The sequence below is a fragment of the Rhamphochromis sp. 'chilingali' genome, assembly GCF_963969265.1.
Source record: "Rhamphochromis sp. 'chilingali' genome assembly, chromosome: 4".
NCBI lineage: Eukaryota > Metazoa > Chordata > Actinopteri > Cichliformes > Cichlidae > Rhamphochromis > Rhamphochromis sp. 'chilingali'.
In genome coordinates, this window is record NC_137948.1 from 23,911,724 (window position 1) to 23,937,111 (window position 25,388).

Below are 25,388 nucleotides of genomic sequence, written 5' to 3' on the forward strand. Positions count from 1 at the left end.
ACAACATTGACTTTCACCAATTTGTGCTAGCCATGTCAACAAACACGCTAACTGTTGGACTTTATAGAGCATGGAAGAAAATAACTTATGTGGAGTCTGGCAGGCAGATGTCAGTTCAGTGCATTATTTGTTTCAGTTGCTTGTAGATTGTTCAGAATTAATCTCACAGAATTGATAAATGGTTCAGAAAAGTGTTTTATTTTAAAACATTCACATATAATTAGAGAACTCCAAGACCGGCACAAAAAATAACTGCAGAGGAAAGTAACTCAAAATTGCCCCTCTGTGCTTTAAGGATAAATCGGTGCACCCTGACAAGCACCATGTCACGAATGGTTACCCAGAATCCATTACTGATCACATGTTTGGTTGGAAGTTTCCAATTAAAATCTACTTAGGCTGCAGATCTGTAGTTGTGGTCAGCTTTATTTAAGCCACATTAAGGAAGCAGCCGAAAGAAGCCTACAGTACTATATCAGTTCTGCACAGAGACTTTTACCTGATTTCCAAAGTATTGCAAACAGTATGTGTTTCAGATTTTTGCCTCAATGTCTCTTTTTCAACCCAGACACTTCTTTTTTATTTTCCTATATGCCCCAAAACTTCTTAGTCTCAAAAACTCACAGAAATCCATGCATCAAACATTTGGCATTACAGGGTTAAAGCACAGAGACGAGATAATTTGAGGGTTGCGAATCTGCACCCTACAGGCAGCTCGGCTCTTATGGGAAACAGCTGAAGCACAGACTGACGACCACATAAGCAGCAAGGACACAGATCCATCTTCGTGATGTAAACTTGCTGCCAGATATGAAAATCAAGCAGCGTCAGATGGTGAACGAGAAGGAGAATAGACTCAAGTTCAAACGTGAGAATGACGTGCATCCAAGAGTTTAACGTGTCAGTGCTGAGGGACACGGCGCGCCCCCCGAAGATGAACAGACGACCCGTGTAGGCTCTTTAATTTTGTGTTTAAACTGTTTGGGAACTAAAGCCTCTAAATGGTCACGGGCCACCCACACAGGTGTTTTCACTTTGTCTGATTAGACCTCGTCTCATTACTGTGTGGGCAAGTGCAGACAGAGCCTGACTGAAGTCGCTGTTATTGCTCCTTTCAAGGTGGAACAATTCGTACTGCCACACAGAAAAAAAAGGGAGCTTTAATTCACGACTGAGAAAAGATGTCTGTTCTCTAGCATGGGGTGCATTCTGTTCTCACTCAGTGCAATCCACAAAGACCATCACGCACACATTCATAACAACATTTCAATGCATTCCCCAAATCTTGGAAAAATGTAAAAGCAGTAAAATTACAAAGTCGAAAGGCCCATATATAAAACTAGATAGTCGTAATTCCTGGTATCTAATAATAGTGTTGATATTTGTGCACGTTTGCTGCTTAAATGTATTTGAATTTGAACAAAGGTGACCTGCTGCTCAGCTGCAGTCCCCAGAACACGTTTCAGAAGTCATCAGCGGTTTGGCCTTCACAACAGACTTTCTGCTTGTAACTGCAGGAAAACCATTAAAAGCATTAACAATGACTCACTTCAATGCCTCTCTGTGAGCATGCAGGCACACAATGTCAGGACAATCCCTCAGAGAAAGGCAGTAATGGTTTATACATTATACACCTGTGTTTTTCTGCACTGAGCTCGAAGCGTCGCTTGTGAATGATGTCTGATGTATGTGCTGGATCGATGGATGGCTCGGTGTGAGAAAATGAGTTCCTCCTGTTCCTATCGTCTTTTAATTTGAGCAAGAGGCAGAATAATTATTCAACCTTGATCTTTTGTGAATCGGCACCAAGCCTCTGGGCAACTTTCAGCCCATCTAAGCAGAGGTGGAAAACCCCTGAGTGGGTTTGTAATTAAAAATGAGTGAAACCCTTCTTCCTTTTTCAATATTATGCAATTAACTGTATATTTACCTGTACGTGGGGCACTTAATAGATCAGCTAAAGCTAGGATTTGTAAGTAAATACATTTAAAGATTACCAATATATCTACTTTTTATCACCTGTTAGCTTAATTTATATTACATGCATGTATATTGTGCTTTCCTTCCTCCCTACTTGTGGAGCTGTTATGTGGTATTCTAGCTGACAGTTGGGAATGTGCAGTGTTGGGGAGTAACGGAATACATGTACCGCCGTTACGTATTTAGAATACAAAATATGAGTAACTGTATTCCGTTACAGTTACCGTTTAAAAAGGTGGTATTCAGAATACAGTTACTTTGTTGAAATAAATGGAATACACTGGGGTACTTTCCTGTTTCATTTTGTCGCGGGTCAGGACTGTTTGGGTTTTGTTTGACAGCTACGTTCTGTTGTTCCAGGCGGCAGCGTTACGGTTGCCATGGTTACAGGGCGACGCTCTCTCTCTCTCTCTCTGCGACTGTGTGTTTCCTGGGTGAGAGAGCGCCTTTTCGTTGTTGTTGTTGTTGTTGTGCTAAGCTAACAGGCAGAATGCTACAAGCATAGCTCTAAAGAATGTAGCATCATGTTCAGTGTAGTCCGTGCTGCTGGGAGAATGGACTGCCATACACGTTATGTGTCTGTGAGCGCTAGGAGGGAGAAAAAGGGGAGTGGAAAGGTACGAGCAGTCATCGAGCAAAAACGGGAGCTGGAAGCATGTAAATATAATAATAACCACTGCAGCCAAGAAGAGAGCCTGACGAGCCCAGTTGTAAGTAAGCTATTAAGACTCGACTGTACACTGTGTTCGTGTTTTCCTCCGAAAACAACAAGTTCCGTTGGAGCAGCCTTTCAACGCCTCTCTCTGTCTGTCGCAAGAAAAGTTGACCCACACAACAAAGTAGAGCCATTTTTCGGCTACCAGCCGACAGGGACCCCGCCGTATTATGCTGGGCTTACACTGTGCGATTTTTTCAGTCGCGCGATTCAGCTCCTGCTCAAACTGTACGATTGACTCGCAGGGGTTAGAAGTTCATAGGTCACGATGCAGGGTCTCACACTATACGGCCCGATGCTCTGATGCGACCTGAGTGCTCACACTGTGCGTCCATAAAAATGAAGGTTATAACAGAAATTCTGTCGCTCGCTCTCCCTCTCCGTCTTTCACTCACACAGACACACCACCACCATCAACTTTGCTAAATTGCTAATGAAAAACATTGGTCAGGCAGCTGTGATTGAGCAGCAGTGTCGATCCAACTATTTTCACGGTTGTTGTGGTCGTGATAATTTTGTGAGGCCACATCGAAAGGGCTCGGATGGTTCTACAGGTTGTGCCTCCCTCGCTTGTGTCCAGATCACACGCTGCACTGCCGTGCTACGCCGTCTTTTTCGCTGACATTTGTGTTTGCGCGTGCGCAGTGTGGCAAACTGCGGTGACACCCTCACGACCAAGCGATTGATGATCGGGAGCTGGTCGTGAGGTGTCAATCGCTTCTCGTTACCCCACGTATACTACACGATGCACGACGCACGATGAAGGCCAAAATCGGGCCGATCGCCAAAACGATCGCACGACTCAAAAATCGGCTCAAAATGGGCCAAAAATCGCACAGTGTGAGCCCAGCATTAGTCAGAGGTCCTTTTACTACAGTTCGGAGCCGCGGACCTTCAGTAATAGTAATAAATCACACAGCAATAGTACATTCACGTTGTTGTAAAAAGCATGATAATATTGTAGCGGGTCAGGGCTGTTCGGGGTTCTGCTTGTACAGTTATGTTTTGTGTATGTTGCCATGGTGACGGGTGACGCCCTCTCGCTGCGACGGTGTGTCCTTCCGGGGTCAGAGGGCGCCCTATGTGTGTTGTGGTTGCCACGCTGAGCAGTTAGCTAGTGGCAGTGTGTTCTTCTGCAAATGTTATAAACGGCTGTGCTCCCTGGCTAGCTCACGGGAAGCAAGACCAAACGATACCTCCGTCTCCTCCTTGTCTGAACTCGCCACAATATATTAAGTAATCCAAAGTATTCAGAATACGTTACTGTCATTGAGTAACGTAACGGAATAGGTTACAGAATACATTTTGGGGCATGTATTCTGTATTCTGTAATGGAATACATTTTAAAAGTAACCTTCCCAACACTGGGTATGTGTGCCACAATAGCATGTAGAGACCAACACCTTATATTTGGGAAATACCGCTAAAATAGAAACACACTTCCTCATATTGAAAGGTTAGTTCATGCTTGTATTACTTCTAGGCTTGACTACTGTTATTCATTATTATATCACGTTGCTGTAAAAGCTCCCTGAAAAACATTCATCCAGAATGCTGTGGCAAAAGTAGACGTGCTCTCTGCTTTTAGGATTAGGCTTGAACGCTTATAGTTTGGGCTGGATCATCAGGCACTCTAGCAGAGACTAAACTTTTGAAAAAAACATATGCCTGTGTCAACTCCACTGCCTGCTGTTCTCTGCTTCCCTTTGCAACAGGATGTTAGTAATTGCTTTCACTTCTTCCACTTAACAGAATTGAAACTAGAAGTACAATACATAAAGAGCAGCGCGGTGGTTAGCACTGCTGTCTCACAGCAAGAAAGAACAAGGTTCAAATTCACCATCTGGCCTGTGTGGAGTTTGCATGTTCTTCCTTTGTCTGCGTGGGTTCACTTCCAGCTTCCTCCCACAGTCCAAACACATGCAGTTAGTGGGGTTAGGTTCAGTGGTGATTCTAAACTGACCATAGGTGTAAATGCGAGTGTCTGTCTGTTAGCCCTGCAACAGACCTGGATCTGTCTAGGTTGTACCCCGCCTCTCGCCCTGCGGTAGCTGGGATAGGCTCCAGCTGCACCTCTGACCCTGATAAGGATAAGTGGAAGAAAATGGATGAAAATACACAAAGCATGAGCCGGGGGATTTTGTGTGTTTGTGTGTGGAGAAGGCTCGGAGAGCACTATGCTGATTGCTTCACTGATATGCTAACAGCTTTTACCGTGATGGAAAAGCAAGGCTCGTCATCATTGAAGCCAACCTCAATGCAGAGATATTGATGAGATTCTGCAACCAGCAGCAGTCCCATATCTCAACACACTATGACTGAACTCAGTCCACCGACATGACAATGCTCGCCCCACAGAGTGGGGTTTATCAGAGACTACGTTAAGTTTGGGAGTGGAGAAGACAGATGACTGCCTGCAGTCCTGATCTCAACCTCACTAACACTTGTTGGATTAGGGTGGGCATGCAGTTTGGGCTAGAGTTACCAGTACAACCACACTGGCTGACTTGCGGCAAATGGGGGAAGAAAAATGGGATCCCATCCCACAGCAGTGTGTGACCAAGGTGGTGACAAGGAGGTGGCAGACAGTTGTGTCTTCCACATGCTGTTCAGGCCTCTCTGTGTTAAATGAATAAACTGTTAAATTGCCAGTACCCTCTTCTTACTTTAGACTTCCAATCCTCCAATAAATACGGACACCAAGCATGAATAAGCTGTTCAGCATTGGCAGAGAAGATTTGGGGAGCTTTTCATGGGCTCAACCCACAAATGCATTTTGCTTACAAATGTGGTAACATTTAGTGGAAGTAAACAGGCTTTCCAACGGTATAGGATTTATTGCAAGAAGCTTTGGGACAACAAAGAAATAAAAACCAAACACAAATATCCTTAGTTTTTGTCCTCAGTTTGTTTACATAATGGTTTCTGTGGCAATTTTACTGTTATTGTGGTGTTCGAAGTTTTGATTTTCATGTTTGTTGACCTTTCAGTTTCTTGTTTTTATTATAGTAGATTGTGGTGTTTTTAAATTGTTTTTTACTAAAACAGGGGTTAAAAGAGAGATGTTTCGGGGCTCATGAGAGCGTTAAAGCACCTGCGCTGCCATTTCAGTAAGCGTGGGAAATGCATGCAAGTCCCACACACACAGTTTCCTGCCACTGCTTTGCATGCTTCAGTAACCTTTCAATAAGAAGTTGTGATTGTTCCATTTTCATTATTTTCTTTAAGAAATAATATATCATTATGATTTAGCTGTTGTAGGAACGGCTCCAGAATATTTATACCATTTTCACTTTCAATAAAATATCCTTAAATTATTATTATTGTCTGTTGTGTTTTTATGTTTTCCTTAACCTTCTGAAATATGAGATTATACCATACTGTAGTAATAAAATCAAAAGCTAAAGAGAAAAAAGAAAAAAAGTCTGTGCTGGGAAATTGTTTGTGTGTAAGAGGCAGCAAAGCTGAAACTTTGTTCTCCGTGTGCAGCGTACTCAGCCTCCTCCTCCTTCATTCAGACTGTAAGAAAGCAGAGAGGAAACATGGGGACAAAGTTCTGGCAGGAGTCCCGGTCCAGCAGGGAACACGTGAGGCTGAAGAGAGAGAGGATTTAACCATTCAGCTACATCTTTCCAGGCCAAGGCTAAAGTGATCTGCTCTGCTGTTTTGAGTGGCTCATTACATGTGGGGACGGTGCTTTTATTTCATTTCTTTTTTTCTTTTCAAAAGTATGCACACGTTGACAAGTCACATCATCGGGTGTTCCTTATCAATTTAAGTCACAGATTTCTAATTTTACAATAATGAATGACATTTTTATAGAAAATAGATGGTAAAATTTGATTTTGGGGTGGATTTAATACAGTCACGTGCATCATGCCCAGAAATGTACCAACTGAGCATCATTTAAACACTACAGCCTATGAGAGTATTGCTGCTGATGTCCATCCCTTCATGACCACAGTGTAGTCATCTTCTGATAACACACCGTGTCACAAAGCTCAAATCATCTCAAACTGCGTTTTTTAACATGATGAAGAGTTCACAGTACTCAAATGGCCTCCACAGTCCCCCACATCTCAATCCAACAGAGCACCTTTGGTTTCTAGCAAGGTGTAGATAATAAAGTGGCCTGTGAGTCTAGGTCTAGGTACTGTAAGGTCTTCCAACCGTGATCTTTCTGTTTTGAAGGATTTTCTACTACATAGTCATATCTTAAAATCTTACTAGGATATGATTTTATTCTAAAATGACAAAAAAATTATTTAAAAAATGAGCCAGTACAATTTAAAGCAGTTTTTATTGATGACAACAAAATGAGTGAAAATGAGCAGTAAAACATTTTTATCTATTGCAGTCATCAGAGAAGGCTGATCATGTTTTGGGAAAGTTATTTGGGTTTTTTGTTGTTGTTGTTTTTCCAGCAACAGAATTAATTTCGTCTCAAGCAAATCGGATGAAGTTCATGGATCAGCCGGCGGTCAAAAAATAAAAGGAAAACAAAGATTACAAAGACAAACGGCACACTTAATTGCCCAGTTAAGTGTTGAGGTAATGTGTAAAATACTGTTCAGATGAATGGGCAGAATACAATCAATCACACATAAAATATGTACAGAGAGGTACATGAACACTCAGACACCATTTCTCTATTGCACACTATGATAAACTGGGGTAACTGCAACAGAGGACACTTGATTTAAATAAAACAAACAAAACAAAAGTGAATGAGAAAGTACCTTCCATTTTCAAAACAATGAAAAAACTACAGGATCATAACTCGAACCAAAAGGAGTCACTGGAGCACGCTTGGCACCTCTAATCTGCAGGTTTAGAGGGCAACAAAAGGGCTCTGCAACAACCTCAGCAGGCCAACTTCAAAATAAAGCAACTGATGTACTGATGGGTGCGCGCGTGAAATCGGCAAATAAAAGCAAAACTAAAGCAAATCAATTAAAAACGTTTCAAAATAGATGAGCGTAAGGTCATATCGGTAACCTAAAAAACACTTGAATGTAGCTGAATCAGGGTCGATCTTTTCCCCTTCCCAACATGAAGAGGTATGACAGATGAGAAACCGTATGTCTGTTCACTTATAGAAGTTCGTAAAAGTATCGCTTATCGTGTTTCCGAAATCACCTTCCCAATGAAACCGACACGTAAGCGAAGAGTTCCTTTTTAGTAGCCCATCAGAAGGCGCCGACGGGCAGGCCGACCGCCGTCGCTCCCGACACAACCGACGACCGGCCGGCCGATAAAAGGGGGGGAAAGTGCATCATATTTCTGTTAAAATACTGCGAGATAGCTGAACATTAAAAACAACACTCTTATAATAAACATCTGAAATATCTTCTTTTTTTTAAATCCTGTTTTGTTTTTCACTAGTGCAACAACAGACGGGTTGAAATAAAGATTATTAACCTGCAGGCAATCAAAGCTCTTTAAACATCGAATAATTTTCTCGCCACAGTAGCAGAACAGTAAAGAAGGCAACTCAATGACTGATGCGTGAACACAAACATGCCAACAGTATTACACATCGCTCTTTTTTTATAGAAATAAATAGCTGATTATTAACTTTAACCTCTTCTTAAATAATTTCCATCTCTATATGACTCTGATGCACATTTAATATAAAGTATCTAGTACACAACTGCAATTTCAACACTACTGTTATACATAATATAATTCTCTCTGCTCGTCTGTCGTCAACCTTTGGAGAGAAAACGCTTACAGAGTGAACACCTGTAAACTTCAACTTTGCCACTCGTTAGTATGACCTTAATATTATATAACATCAAAGGTTGGTCATTTTTTAAGCAAACATTATGTACAGAGTAGCTGATAACCAAGGCAGGATTGTCTAAAACTGAAAAAAAAATCAACAAGTGCTTTTGTGTTTTCTCTATTGTGTCAGCAAACCTTTACATTTCCACATTTCCTTCACCTGCACCCAGCAAACATGCTGTGACCAGTGTGGGATAATAAATATGCGGTACTGGAAGAACACGGAGAAATGGACATCCACGACTGTTCCCGAATTGTCGTCACAACAATTTGCAGTTATACAAGTCTGCGTACGTATATCTGACTGTGAAGCAGAGCAGCTAAGAGCTTTGTTTATCTGGGAATTTTAAAGAGCTCACGTGACAGACACCCACACAGGGCTCCTTGAAAATGTCAACCTGCTCTGCTCTGCTGCTGTTCCGCCCACAAATGATGCAGCCTGGCGTGGCGAGGCAGGGCCGTCGGGCGAATAAGGTGTGTAAAGTGACAGAGTAGAAGAAGAAGTCATGTTCTGCACGTCTCTTGATTAATTTTGAAACTTGTTACAGAACTGTGCTCGTGATTTGTTTATAGCGAGGGACCTGCTATGCTTTCCTTTCATACTGCTCCTCATAATCGCTGTGAACCAAAAGCTAAGGCTTCAAACTAAACGTTTGGTTTCTGAAAGTTTATCAGGCTACAGAAGACATTTTTATGATGTCACCGAGAGAGCGGAAATCCTTGATACGGTCATCTGAGGCAGATAACTGTGAGCTCAGAATCTCCACCCACCTCTCACGTGACTTTCTGAATCTTTCTGAAGGCGTATTTTGCTTAGATTAAGCAAAATAAGGAGTTACTTTTGTCTGTGAATCATGCAAAGCTACCTAGTAGAGCCCAAGAATAAAAATATGGCGCTCTTTACCCTCAGCACCCAACCAGTGGCAGCAGATGGCTGCCCCTCCCTGAGCCTGGTTCTGCCGGAGGTTTCTTCCCTTTAAACGGGAGTTTTTCCTTCCCACTGTTGCCAGGTTCTTGCTCACTGGTAGGCGGGGGTGTCATATGATTGTTGGGGTTTCTTTCCAATATTGTGGTTTCTTCTTTACTCCACAACATTAAGCGCCTTGAGGCGAATGTTTTTGGGAATTTATATAAAATTGAATTGAAATGAGCACAATAGGTCCCCTTTAAAACTGATTGTGAGCTCCGTTTAGAGATTTAGTATTGCACTTCCATAAAGTCAGGGAACTCATTAGAGAGACATTTAAAATTCAGTGCAGCAGAATTTTGGTCCATAGAATCATCAAGTTTCAAAAACTATAAAAAAAATAAAAAATAAAACAGTCCATTGCAGCACTCCGAAATACAGTTTTTTGGTAACCACCTACATCTTTTTACACCCACAGTTCAGATCCCAGGTTTTCTGTTAGAAATGTGAGATAACCACCAGATCACAATTTCTATTTTCTCAGACAGGACAACGCTCCTGCAGAGCCTCGGCATATATTAAGATACTGTTTTCACAGGCTGTGTTACTGTGTGTATCTCTGTGTGTATACGGGTGATCTGGCTGTATAAAAATCACTGGAGCTCCTCCCTTTTAAGCTATTTGCAGCACAGAAAGTGAACACAGTAAGTTTAACTACTGCAGGTATTGCTACTCATACTTCTTGAGGATTTCCAAAACATACGCTAAACTGTAGTCAGGTCGCTTTTCCAATTTTAAAGGTGACACCGAAGACCTGATCCCGTATGTCTGCAAAATAGTAAAAGGTGATCCTTGTTCCATGCTGCAAAGGGTACAAAGTGTCACGTAACGCCAGCTGCACGTCAGCGCTGCATCTGCATGGAATCACCAGCAGAGGGAGGCAGAGGACGTTAATGTTAAATGAATACAAATGAGGGATCACACAAGAGCTTTGGCCACGAGAAGCTCCGTGAACGGGAATGGCACTGATTCAGGTGGCAAACGAAGAAAGTCGGATGACGTCCAAACTCTACGACACCTGGAGACTTTGTCCCATATGAAACACAACGCCTTAAATTCACACACATTTAAATTAAACGTCAACACTGCTTTTGATTTTAGTGATCAAACACTTGGTCCCCCTTTCCCCCTCGTTAATGGCACATTGGAGAAAACGCTCACTGGAATGAGGACACTGTTACGAATGGCACCGGTAACGTCAGGTATTAAATCCTGCTGTCTGGGATGAAAAGGCCCAAATATTTAAAAACACAAGATTCGTGACCTTGTTTGTTTTTGTTTTTTTTAAACATATGGAAACAGAGGATGTTAGAGAAGAGGAGGCAAAATGCATCACTGCCAGGCAGTGTTTAGAAGACTGAAGGTCTGTGTGTGTGTGTGTGTGGCTGTCCTTTGCGCTCTGTCCACAGAACCCGCAGCTGGTGCAGCATATTTCTGTTCTGGGTGGAAGCAGTAAGTGTTCAAAGTCATCCATTGTCCAGTTTCAATGTACAGGCTTGATCCAGTACTTTGTCACAATTTCCATTTATGTGTTTAAGTCATCCACGCAGACACAAACACAACGTGAACTTGAATAAGAGAAGTCACATTTGCCTGTGATCATGGTCTACAGCCCGTCAGCTGTTGGTGTTAGTCTACATCGAGCACTGTGTGGATGCGGACAGCTAAAAAGTGCTGTCGTGTGGCTTCAAGGGTTGCAATAAAAGGGATCTGCTCTGTGCAATGACAGAAACCACTTTTTTGAATGGAAAAAGCAAAAAGGTTACTGCAAAGGAAAATTTAGAGTAAGCTGTTGCGTTTCTTGAGTTTGTCAGGTTTAAAACAAGCCCCCCTTTCTGATACATAGTGCCGCTGCAAGTCAAACTGGCTAACCGATATTAACGAGATAACTGTATCAAGTTTTTCTGTCTTAGATTTGTACTTTAGCAAAATGCACACTGAGCCCTCAATACTACTTCACGATGCTGCAGACGCATTCAACTCCAGGAACAGCTGGGTCTTTTTGATTGACTGGAGCCGTGATGGCACCCTCTCCAAGGCTTGAGGAACCTGCACAAAAGACGTTAGCAGAGACTGTCTGCTTTCACGTGGAGGATTTTGGAGAAGCCGGGTCTCTTCTTTAGAGCCTGAAAGTAAAAGAGAGTGCGATATCATAATCTCGTTTCCTGTAGAGACACACGGTGTGTATGACTTATCTCTAAATACCTGCAAGCCAAATAGTCTATCCTCTATAAATCTCCATCTCGTCATGCTCTTTTATTTTCGTACAGATGCACCTTTTTTGCCCTTTATGCTTTACATGACTTGTTTGACAGAACAGATGATTCACTTTGATGTTTCTTTCTCCACAGCAATCGTGAGGAAGGAGGGATAAAAGTGAATCAGAGCTGTTTGCACCTTTTGGAGAGAAAAGAAAAAAATACCTCAAACTAAAAAAATCTCTTGATTCTACAGCTGTGTGTGTGTGTGTGTGTGTGTGTGTGTGTGTGTGTGTGTGTGTGTGTGTGTGTGTGTGTGTGTGTGTGTGTGTGTTAGTTAAGCTTCAACAACAACCAGAGCATCTTGGCAGCATAGCAGCAGCACATCCACAACAAACCATCACTGGGGCTTTGAGGACTGAGTCATGGTCTAATGGTATGCAACTGTGATAAAGATAGATGCACTGTACCCACTTAACAACTATTGACCTAACTCTTAGTCATGTGTATACAGGACCTTTGTTACCAGATACAGTAACTACAATGTCAGACATTGACATTGCACAGTCGACCTTTGATGAATGAATGGCTGTTACTTTAGTAAAATAGTAACAGCTCATTCAGGAAGACTCATAACGGGGGCTGACAAAGAGTGGGGGGTGTATATAAGGAGTTATGTTTCCAAATTACAAATCATATTCACTCCTACATAAAAGTTACACTAACAAACAATAATACAAACTGATACTGTACAGTTATTTAAACAAAAACGTCTTTCTCTCATTGGCTAAACTCTTTTTATTTATTCTGGATGTTTGACAGAACAGCACTAAGTCAGCTGTGATAGTCAGCTTTGCCTGAGAGGAAAACGACAACAGCAGAAGAACACAGAGATGCAAAACAACAGCGAGATAAGGTGGCGCCATCTTGGCACATTTTCTGGTGCTCGTGGTTTGTTTGACAGTCACATTGTGTTTGGCTGCATGTTTTTAGAAGGAAATAACACAGAATAAAGTTTCCATCAGTAGCAGGCTCGACCTCCTTTGGCCTTCAAAACTGCCTTAATTCTTCAAGGTGCTGGTGTGATGATATGCCCATATTGACATGACACCATCACACAGCTGCTGCAGACTTGTCAGCTGCACGTCCATGATGTGAATCCCCTTTGCCACTGCATCCTAAAGTTCCTCTACTGGATTGAGATCTGCTGACTGTGGAGGTCATTTGACTACAGTGAACTCAATGTTACGTTCAAGAAACCAGTTTGAGATGGCACCCTGTGTGGTGTTCTGCTGTTGTAGTTGCGCTTCTGCATACCTCATGGTTGCCTTCCTATCAGCTCAAAGTAGTCCGGTCATTCTCCTCTAACCTCTGACATCAACAAGGTATCTTCACTGTAGGAGCTGCTGCTCACTGGATATTTCCTATTTTCCAGACCATCTCTGTAAACTGCAGAGATGGTTGTGTGGGGATGTTTGAGTAAAAAAAGCAGTTTCTGAAATACTCAGACCAGCTCGCCTGGCTCAAACAGCGATCAGCATCTAAAGTCACTAAAATCACCTCTGTGTGAACTTCCACAGGTCACCTCAATCATGCACTGCATTTTCTAAAAATGGGAAATTTAATTTTAACTGAGAGGTTAGCAGGCAGGTTTGGGTTTCTGTTGGTTTCCTCCTCTTGAGTAATGAATGCCTGTAACTTGATTTTGTCTGAACAGTACTGGATGTCTCATCAGTTGAAAAACTGGTGTATCAAACTATGTATGTGAAGTGTGGGTGGACTGTGAGACACAAAGGTGCTGTTACCTGGAGCTTGTTAACCATCTCATCAAACAGTTTTCTAGCTTCTGGGCTGTTCGGGTCCTCAAAGTAATCTTCTATACCGATCTGAACCACAATGGATTTGAGGTTGCGGCAAACACCTACATAAATGGAAGGAGCGTTAACACACATAAGTAACAACACCGGCAGTAATGTAACAGCAAAAACATGGCTCTGCTTAGAGTTCTGCTTTAATATTATTGACTACACAGCCACACTAGTTAACTGCAAAGCTACTTAGCCTGATCTATTTTTTTTTTCAAACTCACTGTTGAAGTGGAGCAGGGCTTTCGGGGTGACTGGTGTGGAGGTGAGCACCAGCATCTCGAGGCCCTTCAAGCCCTCTCTGCAAACCTCTGCTGCCACCTCCTGGTTGATTTCACTCACATGGTCCAACTCTAACACCTGCAGGCGCATGCAGTTCCTCGCTGCAGAGAGGGAGGATTTCAAAATAAAACACAGCAGAGGTTACTGCAGGACACAAAGACTCACTTATATTTATAGGAACTGTAGCAGAAATGCAGGTCTTTTAAACTAAATAATGTCAGGACAACAAAGAATGGACAAGACTCATTTGGATAAAAACATCAAATACAAGAAAATACACAAAGTAATTAGATCAGTTAAGCTCAAACTCTAATTTGTAATCGCTAAGGAGTGGAATTATTATTCTAGTTTACCCAATGAGGCCAGTCCCTGAATCCCACACCCAGCACCGCCCACACCAAGAGCACGGAGGTGCGGCCAGCATCTTCCAATGGTCTGCAGACATCGGTTACTGAAGCGAGCGGGTTGTTGGCTGAAGGGAAAAGACTGGGTTTGAAATGTTCATTCATTTGTTTGCAATCCCATATTTTAACAGAGTTTCTGGGTATGAGATGGAGTGTGTTACCATGGATGTAATGGCGCCACCTGTAGGGATATAATGTCTCTACATCCAGCTCCAAGGGCCCAGATAACCTCCTGACCAACTGGATCTGTGGCACTCCTGAAACAGAATAAATATGCACAAATAACCAAATTGCACGCAATATTATACAGATTAGAGCATGACTTCGGGATAAAAAGCAGGATAGTTTCTATCTGTTTTTATAGAGCGGTCTGAGTGTACGTTATTTCACAAAAGACAGGACCTGGATGTCAGTGTGAGAGTCTACCTGTATGTTACAGCCTGAAGGGCTCGGCAGTAGCAGCTGGCCAGCCAAAGGGAGCGATCAGTCAGCAGGTTGGGGCAGTGTGAAATCTTCAGTATCAGCAGGTTACTTCCTGTGGCCTTTAACAACGCCTCTAGACCCTCCTCCAGACAGCCACTTAGACAGAGATTTAAGGGAAGGTCAACAGAAAAAGACAGAAAGTGATGTTTTTTCCTTTTGACACTCCAAAAGTACCATTTATAGAAAATAACAAAAAAGGGTCCACTAACATTTGCAGCATATCCAAGTTGTATCAGCGTAACCTGGGAGCACCTACTTAACTCTAATTCGTTTCCTTCACTCCACGTTCCACTCGTCCACTCATATCAAATATCTGCTTTTCTACTTCCAGGAAATCATAACTGATCTTTTACATGCCGAGCATAATCAGGCAGCACGGAAATGTCAGTATTCATCAATTATCCTTCTCCTGGTGGCTTCCGCTTATCAATCACTCTTTGAGGAGTCATTTGGTATGTCACTTAGTTTGACAGTTTGCACAGCAATGCTTAATAAAGCCAAAACAACACACACTGCAGTACCAGGTGTGAATGAGCCACTAGGCAGGGATTTGAAAAGAGGAACTGAGCTTATCGGTCGAGCAGCGAGCTCCAGGGCTTTTTATCACATGGCCTGCTTGAGGTTGTCACCATGAGCTCTCATGTTAAACTGTCCAACAGTGAAAAATAAGCATACTAAAAGTCAGATTTTTGGTTTTTGTAGCTGAAGTTTTTTTTTAACAACTCATCCATTTTTGAGTTAAGATTTAAAGCTTTGAATTATTTTACCACGGACAGTTCAAGTCATTCAACTGCACCTCTCCACTGCGTCTCTGAGAGCTTTTCATACAGTCCATAGCTTGCTGACATTAGCTGATAGCTTAGCATTCCACCCTCTTGTCTGAAGGTGAAACTAAGTTAGCAACAACATCAAAACGCGAATCCACAAAGCAGTGGAAGACACTGTGGTGGGAGTGACCATATTTTACATGCAGTCTTTGGCAGCTATATGTTGGATGTGTGCCTCACCGTGTGCTTTTCAGGTAATCCTCCTTGGTTTCCTTCTTGCCCCGCTGTCTTGGTTTAAGGTTTTGCAGGATCAGAGAGTGCGTCTGAGTGCACCACTGAGACATTGTGCTAAGAAACTGAGAAAAAAAAATACATGTACATAAGAAAATACACCTTAAATAATAACAGTAAGCACATGGTTATCTTGACTGTTACATATATCACAATATCTTCATGTTCACTAAGCACCTTGGAAGAGATGCGAGCGTTCTCTAGCAGCACTCTGGTCCACACGGCTGGGTGGCGGGCCACAAACTTCCAATTGCGGCAGACCTCGGCAGCTCTCAGCAGGGTCTTAGTATCCAGGTAGGTGAAGATACAAAAGAGGGCAGCACGTATCTTCAGGATCTCTGGACTGATCACCTCATTGGATTTGGAAGGACTCTTTTCATGTCTGCATGGCTTGCTGTAGACGCCTTCAGACCGACCTGTGGGAATAGAAGAGTCTTTAATCCAGTTCCTAATCTAACTAGATTAACAAAATTATTGTGCAAATACAGTACTGTGCAAAAATCTTGAGCCAACACTCATTTCTTTATATTTTGCTTTGAAGGAGCCAGACTTTGTCTTTTTTTTTTTTAAAGAAAGTAGTCTTAAACAATAGTTCAATAGCTTTCTAAACATCTGCTCGTTCACTCACTCTTTCAGAGGAATGTTTGGGGGGGGGGGGGGGGGGGGGGTTGTGTGTTAAACCACTTAGCACTGACCTATGAATCAGTCAAGCATACGAAAGCACGCTAGTCAAGGGAGGAACCGTGCTGTGTTTGCAACTTAGTAAAGCACCCATTTCTTTAGTTGAATCTAAGAAAAATACCAAAGTTAACACTTTGACAAGCATCAAATATTATTTTTGGAAATAACTATTTAGCATAGATTAACAATTAACAGTATCTGAAAGTCAAATCCTTAAGATATAGGGAAGAAATCCAGCTGACAGTTCACTGAAGCATTGTCAGAAATCTTGTTTCAGGCTACATTTACACTGTGGGGTTTTGTCAGAACCGAGGGAATTATGAACACAGACAAGGAGCCATTTTGATTTTTGACAATACTTTACCTTCAAAGAAGCGCTTTGAATGTCTTTTAAGAAGCCTGAAGAACTATTCCTAATTTTTTTAAACACTATTTCAACACAGCCTGAACCTTCTTAGGTTGAAAAATAAAGGCGGCCAGGTTAAACTCTGACTTTCAAGGTCAGTAAAGTTACACACACTGTGTTTTTGCCCTGCATGCTTATTTCCATGTATGTTTGCACATTTCAATAAATCACTGCAACTGTTTCCCATTTTTCTAGCAAAATGTAAAAGAAATGATGGGTGAGTTGAGACTCTTACAAAATACTTTAAATCCTCTTTAAAAAAGAAAAAAAAAACATTCTGTCACACGGTGGCGCCAACTTTCTGAAGGACACTAATTAACATTGCTCTTTTTTCACCTTCTCATCTTTTCATTCTGTGGATTTTTATCTATCGGCTGACATCATGTGTCCATTCCTCTTAGCAAGATTGCTCCGAGATGACTCATTTCGTCTTTGGCCTTGGAAGGTGTCTGCTCGAAACCAACAGGGATACGAACCATTGCTTACACTCTCACTGTTCTTCGTTCACTCTCTCTTTGTCTCTCTCTCTCACACACACACACACGCACGCACGCACACACACACACACACACACACACACACGCACACACACACCACCTACGCTCAAGATTGCCAAGTGAACTAAAAAAAAGAAGCCAAACTGTGTGTTGCATGCTGGGAAAACAACTCTGTCTTTGCTTGTAGATACATAAACCTCCATCACAACCTGGCAGAGACTCTCCCGATAAGAGGGACTACGTCAGAGCAGAGGGATGCCAGTAACATGATGAGAGGAATCTTTTGTGTTAATGGGGCCGTTATAGCAGTTTACACGAATTCGTCAGAGATTTGGCCCAGTTTTGCTTCTTCGCAGACCGCCCCAGTCCAACTGGTATTTAAAATCCCAACAGCAGGTGGAAAAGATGGAGGGGCCACAGCAGTGAGTTCAAAGATCTTGGCATTACAAGAAGTTAAGAGAGAAATGCACAATCTGTGGTGGATTTAAGTTGTGCAGGAAAGACCAGCTGCCTAGCTTTGCTGAGCACAAAACCTAGTATGAGGAGAGGAACTGAGACAATATGACAGACAAATATCGCAACGCACAAAGGCACACAGAGGAAGAACAGCAGAGTCACCTGCAGCAATGTTTGACTTGATTTTCTCAGCATCTACAACAGAAACGGTGGCAAAACATCTCATTAAAAAGGACTCGAGATTTTAAATTGTGTTGGATAACATTAGCCTGTGAGCCTGCTAGAAATATTTATAGACCCTAAACTTTGTGCGTTTTTCTTGTCCCTCGTTGCTTCATTTATTTTGTTTATCGGAAGCAAACGTAAAGAAGCTGCATTTAGCTCCAACACTGGAGATGGAGCCATCTTCCTGATGACCCCTGATGCACCGCAACTGAACTGAAGCTGTGTACCTGCACCGCAAACACAATAAGCATATGTGTGGTCCAATATTAGAATTTTTAATCATTTGTACCTATTTTCATGTTATTTATTGATTTAAATACAATTTCTTTAACTTTGTTTTCTCAGATGGTATAGATTTTTTCCTTGTCTTGCATGAATATCACACGAGACCTGCAGCAGATAAAAGGCCTCAGTGATAAACCCCAATCAGTTTGTAGAACGAGCTTCGGCCACTGATGCAGCTCCTGCAATATTACATTACAGCAAGCTGACCCAGATCTACATCTGTCATTTCTATTATGGGACTCATTTCAAGGCCTCGACTCTGAATCCTGGCTCCCAGATATTAAATTGTAGGGAGTGTCGGATTTACAGGATGGAGATTTCTACTAATTTTCCTGCACTTGACAAACAAGCACCAACACCTGGGACCTGAAAATCAAGCCAACAAAGTACTAAAAAATGCAGGTCCTACAGTGAGTTAATCCCCTTAGACTTTTAATGTAAAATATCTATCCGATCGAAATCGATGGGTGACCTGTCACCGTGGCTACGCCCATCTGTTACCCATCTGTTTACATTAACAACTTTCCAAAGAGCCCTTACCGGCGTTGGGGCGGTATGCTGCTCTGCTGTGAGAATAGGGCGCAGCAGACTGCTGGACTTCCGCCACAGCCCTCCTCTCTTGCTCCCACATCTCCACTTCAGACTCGGTGGTTCGGGAACCCACATCAGATACGTCTCCCTCCTCGCCTTCAGTGCTGTTCCTGTAAGGTCGCCGCTGCCAGTTCTGGATAGCCTGTTTACGAAGACCCCAGTTTCTCGAGCTGCATCCGGGTGAGCGTTCGTAACCTCCCTCATTCAACCGGCACTGCATGTGATAGTACTGAGCTTCAGGACAGTCCTCCATGGGATGCATCTCAACGCTATCACTGTCGTAACCTCCAGAGCCTTGCGAGACAGACTTGATCCTCCCTGATGCTCTGCAGAAAAAAAATACAAGGGAGGGTAATCTACATGAGTTTGTTTTTATTGAATTGTCTAACATATAGATGACCCATCTTACATCTAAAAACAAGACTTACTGTGGTAATAATTTTGAACAAAAATTATACATTAGAAAATAGCTTTGCTGGCTTTCATGCAGAGACCTAATTATCAAACCAATCTGTTAAAAATGAAGCTAGAGACCAATTGGTCCAAAAGTAACTAACAGTGTCTACAAAAAAAGCTTACACTTGAAATGCAACATAAATATGACAAGTTGTGGGAGTCTTTTGGTTGTTTTTTACGGGAGCTATTTGAAGGAGTAAGTTAGTTCAGTCTTAGTTTTTTTGCACATTTGTCACACATGTTTCAGATCATCAGACAAAAACTAAAGAAGTACAGTCCTCACTTGTCTCACTTAAGGTCAGAGTTCACGATTTAACAATAAGAAAGAGGCTGGGCAAAAATGGCATCCGTGCACTACTGACCAAAATGCCCGGCCATCAGGTCACACCGTGAAGCTCAAGAAACACTTGGGTTATGAAGCAGGACAATGATCCAAAACATACCAGCAGGTTCTGGAGCAGCCTCGCCGAAGTTTGGACTTAAATCTGATTGAGATGCTTTGGTATGACCTGAAACAGGCCGCTCATGTGCAAAAATGCTCCACTGTGGCTGAATTACAACAATTCTGCAAACAAGAGTGGGCCAAAATTCCTCCACAGCCGTGTGAAAGACTCATTGCCAGTTATCACAAACCCTTGATTGTAGTTCTTGCTGCCAAAGATGGCACAGCCAGTTATTTAGAAAGCAATGACCTTTTCAGACAGGTAGGCTTGGATAACATTTATTTCCCTAAATAAATGAAATCACAATCTAAAAACTGGATTTTGCATTCATTCAGGTTATCTTTGTATAATATTAAACTTTGCATGTAAGTGTAACAAATTTGCAAAACAACTAAGATACCATGACAGCATAAATAGTAGGGGTGGTGGAAAAAATCGATACTGTGTAGTATCGTGATATTTTGTTTGCTAATAATGTATCGATACAGGGACAGCAGAAATTGATATTTTGTTACAAAAAAGGTTTTTGTGGACTGGAACTCTGACTTCAGAGCATCCTTTTTCTGAGCAAGAATCCTGACATTCCTTCACTGTCCAAATGTGTTTAACTTTTTTTTGGCAGCAATAAACATGACAGTTTACTTGTTTTAATTTAAGACATGTTTTATTTTAATTAAGGTTAAAACTTTTTATTTAATGTAAAATTATATTTTGTTTTACTTTACTTTCCAATTCTTCAGTTGCTGAATGGGCTGCATAGTTTTCATAAATTTCAAAGTTCAGAATAGCTATAATTGTACCAGATGGTTGCATTCAGTTAAGTTGGACTAGACTGTAATACAAACCGTTCAGTTTGTCAACAATAAAACTGACTGAAATGAGAGAAAGACTGAGTGCGAGACTTTGATATTAGAGAAAATGAATATTGATAAAGTTTACCTTGATGTACAGAATCTGAATATTGCAAAATATTTAAAAAAAAAAATCGCAATAATATCGTATCGTGCATTAAGTATTGTGGTAATATCGTATCGTGGGATGTATGGTGATTCCCACCTCTAAATAGTAAATAGCTGTTGAAACTGCGACCCCATTCAGGCCTTCCCCGTGCGGATGCTGGATTTAAGTCGACCAATTTAATGGCACATTCAAACATACAATTGCTACACACAAAAGTCTCAAATACACAAAAGACTTCACTGTTGTAGCTACTTTAAATTCATTAGCTACATGTTCATGTTCTTCTGATCAGTAAAGGCCTCAGGGCATTGCTAACAAAGACTAATATCCTCAGAGGTCCATTGAAGACAACATGAGTGCTGCTATAGAGTACGACAGAACAGGTAAGCTAGTGTCACCAACGAGGAAGAGCCGCACTTCAGGTTACTTATTGTCAAATCAGGGTGACTTTTGTGAATACGAGCTAATACAGTCCTTAAAATAACCACCCAGCTACCTCAAGCAATAAGCAGTTACAGTTATTAGCCTTTCAAAAGTAGGACATTTTTCTTTTTCTCTCTTTCTTCCATCTCAGTGCTTCTTTTTCTCAGCATAACAAGGAGAGCAAAAACGTCTCCATGCATCATTATAAGAATAAAAGTGTAAGAGAATCACAGGTAATACAGCAGATGACACTAACCAGAAATTCCAAGTCAGGATGCACCAAAGTAGAAATCCATAAAATGCCACAAACATCAACTTATATTCTCTAAAATTAAAATGATGATCTCACTTTATCGTTTAAACAACAAAACTGGGACAAACCTGGACTAAACTGCAGTCTAACAAGCTGTTTGTAAAGCTGCAACATCATCAACATGACAGACTGCACCAATATTAAAATCAATAAATACCTATAATGTGAAATGAATATATCTATCTATATATAAAAAAAACAAAAAAAACACCCAGCACGCCCCTGCGGGCGGTTTATCCTTCAAGCTCGGGTCCTCTACCAGAGGCCTGGGAGCTTGAGGGTCCTGCGCAGTATCTTAGCTGTTCCCAGGACTGCGCTCTTCTGGACAGAGATCTCCGATGTTGTTCCCGGGATCTGCTGGAGCCACTCGCCTAGCTTGGGAGTCACCGCACCTAGTGCTCCGATTACCACGGGGACCACCATTACCTTCACCCTCCACATCCTCTCGAGCTCTTCTCTGAGCCCTTGGTATTTCTCCAGCTTCTCGTGTTCCTTCTTCCTGATATTGCTGTCATTCGGAACCGCTACATCGATCACTACGGCCGTCTTCTTCTGTTTGTCTACCACCACTATGTCCGGTTGGTTAGCCACCACCATTTTGTCCGTCTGTATCTGGAAGTCCCACAGGATCTTAGCTCGGTCATTCTCCACCACCCTTGGGGGCATCTCCCATTTTGACCTCGGGACTTCCAGGTTATACTCGGCACAGATGTTCCTGTACACTATGCCGGCCACTTGGTTATGGCGTTCCATGTATGCCTTGCCTGCTAGCATCTTGCATCCTGCTGTTAGGTGCTGGATTGTCTCTGGGGCATCTTTACACAGCCTGCACCTGGGGTCTTGCCTTGCCATCCTTCCATGATGGTTCCTCGTCTCCCACCTCTTTCTTGGGTTTCTGCTGCCTGAGGTATTCACTGAGCACTCGGTCAGTTGGGGCCATCTTCCCAATGTATTCTTGGATGTTCCTTGTCTCATCCTGGACTGTGGTGCTGACACTCACCAGTCCCCGGCCCCCTTCCTTCCGCTTAGCGTACAGCCTCAGGGTGCTGGACTTGGGGTGAAACCCTCCATGCATGGTAAGGAGCTTTCTTGTCTTTATGTCAGTGGCTTCTATCTCCTCCTTTGGCCAGCCTATTACCCCAGCAGGGTACCTGATCACGGGCAGGGCGTACGTGTTGATGGCTCGGATCTTGTTCTTACCATTCAGCTGACTCCTCAGGACTTGCCTGACCCTCTGCAGGTACTTGGTGGTTGCAGCCTTTCTAGCGGCCCCTTCATGGTTCCCATTTGCCTGCGGGATCCCCAGGTACTTGTAACTGTCCTCTATGTCTGCAATGTTGCCTTCTGGTAGTTCAATCCCCTCAGTTCTGACTACCTTCCCTCTCTTTGATACCATCAGACTACACTTCTTCAGTCCGAACGACATTCCAATGTCATTGCTGTATAGCCTGGTAGTGTGGATCAGTGAATCGATGTCTCGTTCACTCTTGGCATACAGCTTGATGTCATCCATGTACAGGAGGTGGCTGACAACTGCTCCGTTCCGTAGTCGGTATCCGTAGCCAGTCTTGTTAATGATCTCACTGAGGGGGTTCAGGCCTATGCAGAACAGCAGTGGGGACAGAGCATCTCCTTGGTAGATCCCGCACTTGATGGTGACTTGTGCTATGGGCTTGGAGTTGGCCTCTAGTGTTGTACGCCACATCCCCATTGAGTTCCTGATGAAGGCTCTTAGGGTCCCATTGATCTTGTACAATTCTAGGCATTCCAGTATCCAGCTGTGGGGCATTGAGTCATAGGCCTTCTTGTAATCAATCCAGGCAGTGCACAGGTTGGTCAGTCTGGTCTTGCAGTCTCGGCTGATTGTTCTGTCTACCAGTAGCTGGTGTTTTGCGCCTCTGGTATTCTTGCCAATTCCTTTCTGTGTCCCGCTCATGTATTGACCCATGTGCCTGTTCATCTTAGCCGATATGATGCCTGACAGGAGCTTCCATGTAGTACTGAGGCAGGTTATTGGTCGGTAGTTGGAGGGGACCGGTCCCTTCTTGGGGTCCTTGGGGATCAGGACCGTCCGGCCTTCAGTTAGCCATTCCGGGTGTCTCTCGTTAACTAGCAGCTGGTTCATTTGTGCTGCCAGACGCTCGTGGAGTGCAGTCAGCTTCTTCAGCCAGTAGGCGTGAACCATGTCGGGCCCTGGTGCTGTCCAACTCTTCATACTGGAGACCCTTTCTTGGATATCTGCCACTGTGATGGTTACTGGACCCTGTTCAGGGAGGTCGCTGTGGTCTGCCCTCAGATCCTCTAGCCACTGAGCATTGCCGTTATGGGTTGCATCCTATTCATGTAGCCCCTTCCGCCGGGGTTACTTGCGTAGTAGCATTCCAACAACGCCCTGTTTTCGTCTCTTGCCCACCGATGCCTTCTTGTTCCAGTAGCCCACTTTTCGTCAGGGTGCCCTGGTTCCTCAACACCTGACGCGGACCTTGTTGATCCGGGCGACGTCCGAGCCGGCTTGCCTTCATACATATACATATACATATATATATATATATATATATATATATATATATATATATATATATATATATATATATATATACATATATATATATATAAAATAAGAGACTATGAGTAAGAATTGGTAATTTCAGAGTCCACATAGCATCAAACAGTAAATAATAAACGGCTCAACAAGCAGCTCCCTTCTGTCTCATCTTACAAAAATAACTAACAAGTAAATCAATATGAAAAGACTTGCACCAAGAACGTGACACCGTTACATCTGTACAGTGTACAGTTATAACAGGTTTTCTTGGATGACACTATATACAAAAAAACAGCAGTAATAATAGATAAATAACAGAGTGAGAACTCTGCATACATGGTGGTAAAGAGCTACATAATACTGCACCAGCAGTCGTGACAGCTGCATCCACCGAACTGAGGATGAAAACTGCAGCAAGTCTAAACACAGTCAACCTCTTAGCTGCAACCCCTCCAGCTCGCTGACAGACAGTGGTCCCACTGGTAGAGATACTGGTACATGGTAACACAGTTAACACTATGAATGCTACCAGTAGTATCACAGACTCCAATGAGCTCTTTAATGCCACTGCAAGGAGAAGGAACTATCCAGACTAAAGTCTCTCAAGAAAGCCCGGAGAGACTTGAGTTGCTAACAGAAGTTGATAGAGAAGTGCAAGAAGATATCTATCAGTGAGTCCCAGAGAGACAGAAGCCAACAGTATGAATACTGTATCCTTCTCCAAATCGAGACAACAGGACACATGAATGAGTCAGCCAGAGCTGAGACTGAGCAAAAGTGAAAAGACAACAACATCCGTGCTAAGAGTCTGGTGGGCCTCGAAGTAGATGTCAGAAACACAGAGACAGACATTCGGCAGACTGACTGGTTAACACAGGGCAAAACACTCCTGATGGTCAAGGATTCGTACAAGGGTAAAACACTAGTGAATTTCTAGCTCCTGAGCAGAGTAGACAAATAAGCAAAGCATTACTAATTGGTTGACTGTTAAATACAAGTAAGCTTACAACTCAGTGCCCAAAGCACAGAGCTTGACACTAGATCTGGCTAACTGGTCACTGATAACCTTTCTCACCAAGTGACCTGGACAGTGCAGAGAAAGCTCTGTGACAAATACAGGTGTTAGACAAGTTTACTTCAAAACTGACCCATAATCTCCCAAAAGCAGCACCATTTATGGTTGCAAACAAGCAAACCTGATGGGGTGGGGATGACCTTTACTAATAACACAGGCACTGTTTCTTACTTCTAAGCTGACAAAGAGTGTAAGCATGTTTTTGTTTTTATGCATCCTCAAGAAACCCAAAGTACGCCAATAAAATATCCAGCACACTATCACAAAACCAGCTGTCTGAAAAACTGATGCAA

At 42.6% G+C, this 25,388-nt stretch overlaps 1 protein-coding gene across 1 annotated transcript in view; it reads right to left on the bottom strand.

The window, feature by feature from the left end:
* Positions 1-6,997: 6,997 nt before the first annotated feature.
* The window catches only part of fbxo41 (F-box protein 41), a 73,583-nt gene continuing 55,192 nt past the window's right edge, over positions 6,998-25,388 (bottom strand). Inside the window, exons 7-15 of the mRNA XM_080880503.1 lie at positions 18,830-19,206; positions 15,917-16,155; positions 15,689-15,804; positions 14,625-14,777; positions 14,360-14,455; positions 14,148-14,266; positions 13,737-13,895; positions 13,453-13,568; positions 6,998-11,575 (exon numbers count right to left, since the gene is read on the bottom strand). Coding sequence (XP_080736629.1) covers positions 11,513-11,575; positions 13,453-13,568; positions 13,737-13,895; positions 14,148-14,266; positions 14,360-14,455; positions 14,625-14,777; positions 15,689-15,804; positions 15,917-16,155; positions 18,830-19,206 — 1,438 coding nt within the window. The 3' untranslated portion in view covers positions 6,998-11,512. The remainder of the gene's footprint in view (positions 11,576-13,452; positions 13,569-13,736; positions 13,896-14,147; positions 14,267-14,359; positions 14,456-14,624; positions 14,778-15,688; positions 15,805-15,916; positions 16,156-18,829; positions 19,207-25,388) is intronic.